We start from the raw sequence: 8,373 nt of genomic DNA, 5'->3' as shown, positions 1-8,373 counted from the left end.
TTAACAGTTCCTACTTACTATTTATTGCATCGATTTTGAAAAACAGAAACGTCACAGTGACAAATGTCGCGATGATCGCTGATCGCTGCGTGCAGACGCTGCATAGATCGCCGCGACCAATGACAGGACGCGTTGATGTGAACTCATCGCTACAAATTCATACACGCTGTCTGGTCGCCATCGCCATCGTCATCGTGCACGCCGGCTGCACGCGTTGGTCTGGTCTAACCTTAACAACGCGCTCGTAGCGCTACGACACTGTCAGCTCCGTAGTACGTAGCTGGCGTAGCAGACTGCTACGAGCTGCTACCTACGTTATGTGCTACGAGCTGCTACAACGCTAATTGTGCTACGAGCTTCTACATACGCCATGTGCTACGAGCGTAAAACTAAATGGAACTGGCTATCACCTCATGGAAGAATTATTATTATGCTTCTGTGCTGAAATTATAATATTAATATTATGTACTACAGCAATGTTACTTCAACTATCCTAGTCTGGTCTTAAGTTCTGTCACATCATAACTTTTGAATTTTTAATAAAGGTCTCAAAAACATTTATTGAATTAGAATTTAGAATATTTAATGAATTTAAAAATGTGCACGATTTCGAATTTCATTTGTTTTTAAATATGTAGTGGCCGCATAAAGGCCGAATTGCAGTTGTCACGCTGCATTTTTGATGTGGTGAAAAATTTAAAGTAGGTAAATATAAATTTTCCTTTATCATTTCATCAAACGATGTAATGAAGTTATAAGTATAAAATACACAAAACAAAAGTAATTGCCATCGCACGATTAGGACTCCAGCAGCATTAAAAGCCGTGAAGGCGCGAACTCAAAAAAATCCCATGCGTTAACAGACATGTTTTGTTCAGGAGGCAGATTTCAGCAAAACCAGAGTGAAAAAAAAACACGTTTTGTTTAAGCTGTACGCGGGAAAAAAGTAAATTGAAAAATGATTTTCCGACAAGTTTTTTTTTACCATGGAGGAGACTTACAAAAAACAAAATGATAAAATCAACGAAGAAGCAGCAACCTAATTGCAAATGTCCATTTAGGCCTGCTTTCATCGTCACTCAAGGTTTGGTTGCGTGTCTCAAATTTGGGTGTATGAGAGGTGTTTTTTACGTGAAAGGCATAAAAAATAACGCCATTATGTATTAAAATACAGTTCTCACAAAGCTTGTGAAACTTTTTTCTCATATCATGTTCAATTAAAGACATTGGGTGTTCTAGAAGGATTCTGTGCCAGCTCATAGATCGAAAAGCACGCAAAACCTGCTCGTAAGGGGTAAAATTGACCTCACCCGGCACGAAGTCTGACCCTCATTCAGTCCAGACTTAAATCCGTTGAATTACAAAATATGGCCACATTTGGAGAAAAAGGTCTGTTCTATGCCTCATATACTGATTTGGAGTCCCTCAAGGCATCCTGGATTAAACCAGCCGCCGTTGATACGAAACTCGTTCATGCTGCTCGAGACCACTGACCGCACAGTTTGAACCCTTGTATTCATAATTGCAGAGATTCGTAAATCTACGTTTTAGTGTCTTTCTATTGATTTATAAATGATTACCGTAAAACAAATATGCATCAATTATTTTACAATAAACCTTCAATGTTTTGTAAAACACCAGCTAGCAGCCTCGCAGGAGTCGATAGCTTACATCACGAACAAGTACAACAACATTTGTTAAACGAGTTTTAATGTATAACGTCCTTGACCTAGTTTTTCATGAAAATAAATATTTTTTTTATCTCAATAGATTAGAAGTCTAAATACTATAACTCAATTAAGGTGACTGACTGACATAGTGTTCTATCAACGCACAGCCCAAACCACTGGATGGATCAGGTTGAAATTTGGCATGCAGGTAGATGTTATTACGTAGGCATCCGCTAAGAAAGAATTTTACCAAATTCCACCCCTAAGGGGGTAAAACGGGATCCACGCGTGCGAAGTCGCGGGCGGCCGCTAGTTTAACATAAATCAATAATTAAATATTTTTCAAGTTTTCATAATAGTAGGTACTGGTCGTAACCTTTGTAAGTCTATGACTCATTCATAAACAAAAGAACGATGTGACAATCGTTTGCTTAATTTATCTTGATGAGGCGCGTAGATTTATAAACAGAGCGGTAAATAAATGCCCTCAAAAATATAACTTGTAATAAAACAAGTCTCGCAACTCAGTTCTTTTGCTTTGTAACGCCATAAAATATCTCTTGGTAAAAAAAATCATAAAACGATTGTAAGATTTAAATCCTTGAACGGAAGCTAATTGAGGATAGCATGCGGTTTGATTGAGCAACAAATCGATTTGCAACGAGGATTTTTGAGAGTTTTGTGTTTGGTCGCAGGTGGCAGGCCAGCGGCGGGGGCAGGGCGCGCGGCCGCGGCGCCATGCGCTGACGCCATGCGCCGCCCGCCATGCCACGCCGCGCCGCGCCCGCGGCTCTCCCGCTGCTGCTCACCCTGCTGCTTGCTGGTAAGAAGCTCCACTGATCACCTTTCCAACCGTTCTATTGTCGCTGGCTATGAACGCGCGATTGTTGCTTTGTAGAGTACGAGTATAACGACACGCTCAAAGCTCTGAGCCGGTGATTTACCCGTATATCCGAAAGCAGCATTTGCTGGTAGTAGTTACACATAATAAGAACTTAGGTTATCTTAAACATACCGAAGGATGTACCAATAATAATCCATACTTTACATATTTTACGTTACAGTACCTACATTTTACCTACATTTAGTAAGAATCTGTCCACCGCGCACTAAGTAATATCAATCGCACGTATCTTAGTGAAGGTTTCTGATGTGAGCTTAGCACTAGCTTTAAGCAGCACCGAGCGGCTAACACATACGGTTGAGCAGTGGCGCGTGTGTCGGCAGGATGCGGCGGCAACCCGGACGCCAAGCGCCTGTACGACGACCTGCTCAGCAACTACAACAAGCTGGTGCGGCCCGTGCTCAACGTCAGCGACGCGCTCACCGTGCGCATCAAGCTCAAGCTGAGCCAGCTCATAGATGTGGTAACTATGCGCCGCTGAAGGCCAGTGCAACCAATCTAAAACTACTACACATTGCCGAACGCTCTTGCAAACGAAAGACGTGGGTTCGAATCGCACTTGTAGCGATTTTGACTAGTAGACGTGTATTAAAAAAGTTCTTTTTAAATGCTTTATATGAAACTAAACTTACTCATAGATTGTCGTGTCAGTATCAAATACTCATACAAGAGTAATATTTTTAAATAATTTTTACTAATTTTGAAGTTAGTATAAAAAGTTTTTTTTTCTGTTTTCCAGAATTTAAAGAATCAGATTATGACGACCAATTTATGGGTGGAACAGGTAAGCGCTAATATAGTTGAGGTTATTTTCGCAGCTCATAAGAGATCACAGAAAGAACGATGGCTGCAATGGTTGCGTTGTGTTGCAGAGTTGGTACGACTACAAGCTGTCGTGGGAGCCGCGCGAGTACGGCGGCGTGGAGATGCTGCACGTGCCCTCCGACCACATCTGGCGTCCTGACATCGTGCTCTACAACAAGTGAGGCCGTTTGTTGGACAATCATCTTCGTAGGATCATCTCTCCAAATTGCATACAACACGCAGCACGATATAATCGAATTCAAAATTTTTTTTATTTGAGATACTTCGATGGACATGTTAAATAACAACTGTCTACAGTATTTTTGCGCACGGGTTATGCATAGCTTATTTTTATTACTTTAATACCTAGAAATAAGAATAACAACAAAAAATTGTTCTGAATTTGCTTTTATGTGTAAAAAATAGAAAAATGCATATCAATGAATGTATGAAACATGGACATAGAGATGATTCAATTTGTTGCCAAATATTTTTCTTTCTTTCTTTCTTTCATTCTTTCTTATTATTAAAACATACTAAACAATCATTTAGGATTCATTCTCACAAGAGAAGTTTTAAAATAGAGTCCAAATATTTATTAAAAATGAAAAGTTCTACTTCCCTGTCATGTTCCATATAAGAATTTTCTCATAAAAACCTAACCCTATCATGCTTTCAGGATACTGGCCTTGGTAACGTCGTCTCTCAAATCCCACTATATTTTGACGGAAGCGTACCCCCTGTTCTTGCGAATAAGCCCCCATAATTATCTATAAATGTATCCCAATGAGAATGTGACGTGCATCTTTAGAGACATTCTACTATGAAGATGGAAAATTCAAATCGCTATAACTTCTTCAAAAACAAATATTTTCGATTTGTAATCGCACTTTTTTATGTAAATTAGGTTATATAATCAGAATACAATAAGTAAAATCCATGCGCAAAAAAAAATATTTTTTTGTTGACCGGTGTAATTTGTAAACACATTATTCAACAATATCAACAGGGTAAAGCCTCCTAATTTTACTCAAAAACTAAACCAGAGCGAAAACGTTTTAAAATCACTTCCAAGCTATGTGAAATGTTGGGGCTGATGCCTTTTATCTGCTACAAAACTTTAAATTATCATTTTGCTCGAAATGGTCGGCCGTTTGGTGTAGTGGTTCGAAACGGACTACTATTCCGGAGGTTGCGGGTTCGATTCCCGCACAGTACAAACATTTGTGTGCATGAACATATTTGTTTGTATTGGACTGGGTGTTTTCTATGTATAATATGTATGTATTTACAAAAAAAAGTATTTAAGTATGTTTATATCTGTTGTCTAGTACCCATAGTACAAGCTTTGCTTAGTTTGGGACTAGAAGCGCAGTGTAAAATGTCCAAGGATATTTATTATTATTATTATTAATAACTATGCTGTACAAGGCAGGCAACGTTTTATTTCGTGTGTTTGCTTTTTATGATGTAATAAGCGGTTGTTGTGTGGGCAGCGCGGACGGCAACTTCGAGGTGACGCTGGCGACGAAGGCGACGCTGAACTACACGGGCCGCGTGGAGTGGCGCCCGCCCGCCATCTACAAGTCCTCCTGCGAGATCGACGTCGAGTACTTCCCCTTCGACCAGCAGACCTGTGTCATGAAGTTCGGCTCCTGGACTTACGACGGATTTCAGGTTCATTTTCAATTCACAAAAAACCTTTATTTGCATACTAAAGTGTTTTTTTACTATTTTGGTCGAATCGAGACTAATTATTTTTTTGTAGGTGGACCTGAGACATATCGACGAAACTCGTGGCACAAATGTAGTCGAACTCGGCGTCGATCTCTCAGAGTTCTACACCTCCGTCGAATGGGACATCCTCGAAGTGCCCGCCGTTAGGTAATAACTCTGCAATGAGATGAAAGAAATATGTATCTTCCTAGATTAATTTTTTTGACTAATGAATTCGACCATTCATTTTAAGAAATGAAAAATTCTACACGTGCTGCGACGAGCCCTACCTGGACATAACGTTCAACATCACGATGCGGCGCAAGACGCTGTTCTACACCGTGAACCTGATCATCCCGTGCATGGGCATCTCGTTCCTGACGGTGCTGGTGTTCTACCTGCCGTCGGACAGCGGCGAGAAGGTGTCGCTGTCCATCTCCATCCTGCTGTCGCTGACCGTGTTCTTCCTGCTGCTGGCCGAGATCATCCCGCCCACGTCGCTGGTCGTGCCGCTGCTGGGCAAGTTCGTGCTCTTCACCATGATCCTCGACACCTTCAGGTGACTTACTCCCTATCTTACACTTCCGATTAAGGTTTAGCTTGTTCACTTTTTATGAAACTCAGTTTCATGTTTTAATGCATAGTTTAGTCTTAATTATTATTACTGTTGGGATTGCTACCATGTGTACCTTAATTTTGAGTTTCCGATATTTTGGCACTGTTGCAAGCGCCATGGTCACGGAGTAACTGAGGAAACTTGCGAGTGAGATGTCATGGGCAGACATATCGGTCTACCCTCTGTAGCAATCCCGTCAGTGATAAATAATTATGTTAGTGACCATGAAAGTTTCAAACAATATACAACATGTTCTTTTTGATTTCCTGGAACTCTAGGGTATTAAGGGTATTAATAAGACCACTTCAAAGAATGGAATGGCATTACATTTTTTGTTAAATTCAACAATTTTTTTCGACTTATTTTTTCATACGAAATTATTTAAAAACTTAATTTTTCACTGAAATAATTCATAATTTACATACACTTATCGATAAAAAGTCTGCACAAAAAGACTAGGTGACAATTTTGAAAAAAAAAAAACTAGATTGATGATACTATAATCTAAATCAACTAGGTATCTTCTAAATTTAGAACCCACAATATCTTCAAAAATATGCTTTTTAAAACACATATTCCTAAGACTCTTTAACTAGTTTTTATTTATAGAATATACCCCTAAAATTTCCGGAAAACAAATGGAACACATTGTATAGTTTAGTCTTATTTTATTGAGGATACGCCAGTGTCAAACTTTATGAACTACCTTGCGAAATTTCTCCCATAAAGAAGCTCGCTATAGAGCTGTATGTGAAACCTACCGTTGTTGACAAAGTGATCGATGAGCGTGATGGTCGGCAGCATATGCGTGACGGTGGTGGTGCTGAACGTGCACTTCCGCTCGCCGCAGACGCACACGATGGCGCCGTGGGTGCGGCGCGTGTTCATCCACGTGCTGCCGCGCCTGCTCGTCATGCGCCGCCCGCACTACCGCCTCGACCCGCACCGCAGCCGCTTGTGAGTGCCGCCCTGCCCCCGTCCAGTTTTGACCCGTCTTCGTAAACATTACCTTTTGTGTATCTGTGCCTGATCGCCGAGCTACCGTATCTAAATGTATCAATTTATGGTTGTTTTCATCGGTTAGCACGCCAAATCTCTGTTACAGTTGAGTAACTTGAAAATCTTGAATGAATTTTGCTGTTTTTGTACTTTTTGTAAAACAAACCGGTGTGTGTATCGGAACACATGAACATTTGGCACCGGTTGTGACAGCGCCGGGCTGGTGACGGCGGGCGGCGAGGCGACGCCGTGGGAGGAGTGCCTGGGCGCGGGCGCGGCTGAGGCACTGGACGCGGAGGGCGCGCCGCCGCCGCCCGCCGCCTGCCGCGCCTGCCGCGCCTGCCGCCTGCACGACGCGCCCGCGCTGTGCGACGCGCTGCGCCGCTGGCACCGCTGCCCCGAGCTGCACAAGGCCATCGACGGCATCAACTACATCGCCGACCAGACGCGCAAGGAGGAGGAGTCTACGAGGGTGGGTGACTTTGACTATCTGTTCATTTCAAGACTTAGCTCATAGATGACAGATCGTACAAAATCTTCGTACCAAGTTTTTGAAATTACCTGACTCCGTCTTTAAATGACGTCCCCGAATTCAATCCTCATCTATTACTCTAAGAGTATTTGAGTATTAGTTTTTCATTAGCTCAAGGCTACGCCAAGTTTTTCTCATAAGTGGCTCAAAATGAAATCTATAAAAACATACTTTCATCTTGTAGTCAGCTTAAGTTTAACTAGGTAATTGGAATTTTTATATATATAGTGTCAAATTATTTATAAAATGGTTTTTACTTGTAAAATCAACTGCCGGCTTAAGTACAGCGCAAGCACCTCAGCTCAGCAGTCAGAGCAGTCACTCCGCACACGAAAGATCATGACTTTTGAGGCAATCGTCATTCTCAAGCTACTCATCTTGCATAACGGCTTTCCCTTGGCAGGTGAAGGAGGACTGGAAGTACGTGGCGATGGTGCTGGACCGGCTGTTCCTGTGGATCTTCACGCTGGCGGTGGTGGTGGGGTCGGCGGGCATCATCCTGCAGGCGCCCACGCTGTACGACGAGCGCGCGCCCATCGACGTGCGCCTGTCCGAGATCGCCTACGCCACCGCCAAGCCGCGCCCGCCGCCGCCGCGCTAGCCGGCCAGCCAGCCAGCCAGCCAGCCGTCCGGCACGCCGCACCCAGTATTATTATACGATGTTGTAAATAATATACATATTATAGTTTATACGACGAGCGATGCTATTAAGAATGAGTCGAATTTCTTTTGATAGAGACGAAATAAAACGATCGTTTATACTGCCCTTCTTTAATTCTATTTTTTAAGTTGTGCAAAGATAAGCTGCGGGAATTTTCCGAACGAACGCTGCCCACATTCGTAAGAGCAAATACAAATTGAAATAATTTTAATTAAACCCAAATAGCAAAGGTAATCTAAGCTTATATTGATTCCATTGATAATGAACACACTTGGTTGCCATTGAAAAAAGATTCATGAAAAGTAATAATAGAAGGCCAGTAGAATTGATCTATTAAGTAGTTAAATAGATAACAAAATTTTAATTTAATTTTAAGTGATTAATTGCATGTAAGCACAGAAGTTAGTAGCATGTGTTTACATGCAATTAATCAGTTAACTTAAAATTAAGTTTTTTGTTTCCTACTTAACA

The 8,373-nt window shown here is 41.7% G+C and overlaps 1 protein-coding gene across 1 annotated transcript; it reads left to right on the top strand.

The window, feature by feature from the left end:
• Window positions 1-2,435: 2,435 nt before the first annotated feature.
• On the top strand, window positions 2,436-8,003 carry LOC135073689 (acetylcholine receptor subunit alpha-like). The gene is made up of 10 exons (XM_063967823.1): window positions 2,436-2,493; window positions 2,898-3,037; window positions 3,314-3,358; window positions 3,447-3,556; window positions 4,875-5,055; window positions 5,147-5,262; window positions 5,348-5,653; window positions 6,512-6,667; window positions 6,923-7,181; window positions 7,645-8,003. The coding sequence occupies exons 1-10, from the start codon at window positions 2,436-2,438 to the stop codon at window positions 7,840-7,842; spliced, it is 1,569 nt and encodes a 522-aa protein (XP_063823893.1). The 3' UTR covers window positions 7,843-8,003.
• The last annotated feature ends 370 nt before the right edge of the window (window positions 8,004-8,373 follow it).

The sequence above is a fragment of the Ostrinia nubilalis genome, chromosome 8 (genome assembly GCF_963855985.1).
Source record: "Ostrinia nubilalis chromosome 8, ilOstNubi1.1, whole genome shotgun sequence".
Lineage (NCBI taxonomy): Eukaryota > Metazoa > Arthropoda > Insecta > Lepidoptera > Crambidae > Ostrinia > Ostrinia nubilalis.
Note: the sequence above shows the minus strand (reverse complement) of the source record. Positions and strands in the feature narration are given on the sequence as shown.

Excerpts from the sequence above, each read along its gene's own strand:
- LOC135073689 (XM_063967823.1), top strand. The coding sequence starts at position 2,436 with ATGCCACGCCGCGCCGCGCCCGCGGCTCTCCCGCTGCTGCTCACCCTG. Across the intron at positions 3,038-3,313 it reads TGAGCCAGCTCATAGATGTG|AATTTAAAGAATCAGATTAT; the intron begins GTAACTATGCGC and ends TCTGTTTTCCAG. Across the intron at positions 7,182-7,644 it reads AGGAGGAGGAGTCTACGAGG|GTGAAGGAGGACTGGAAGTA; the intron begins GTGGGTGACTTT and ends TTCCCTTGGCAG.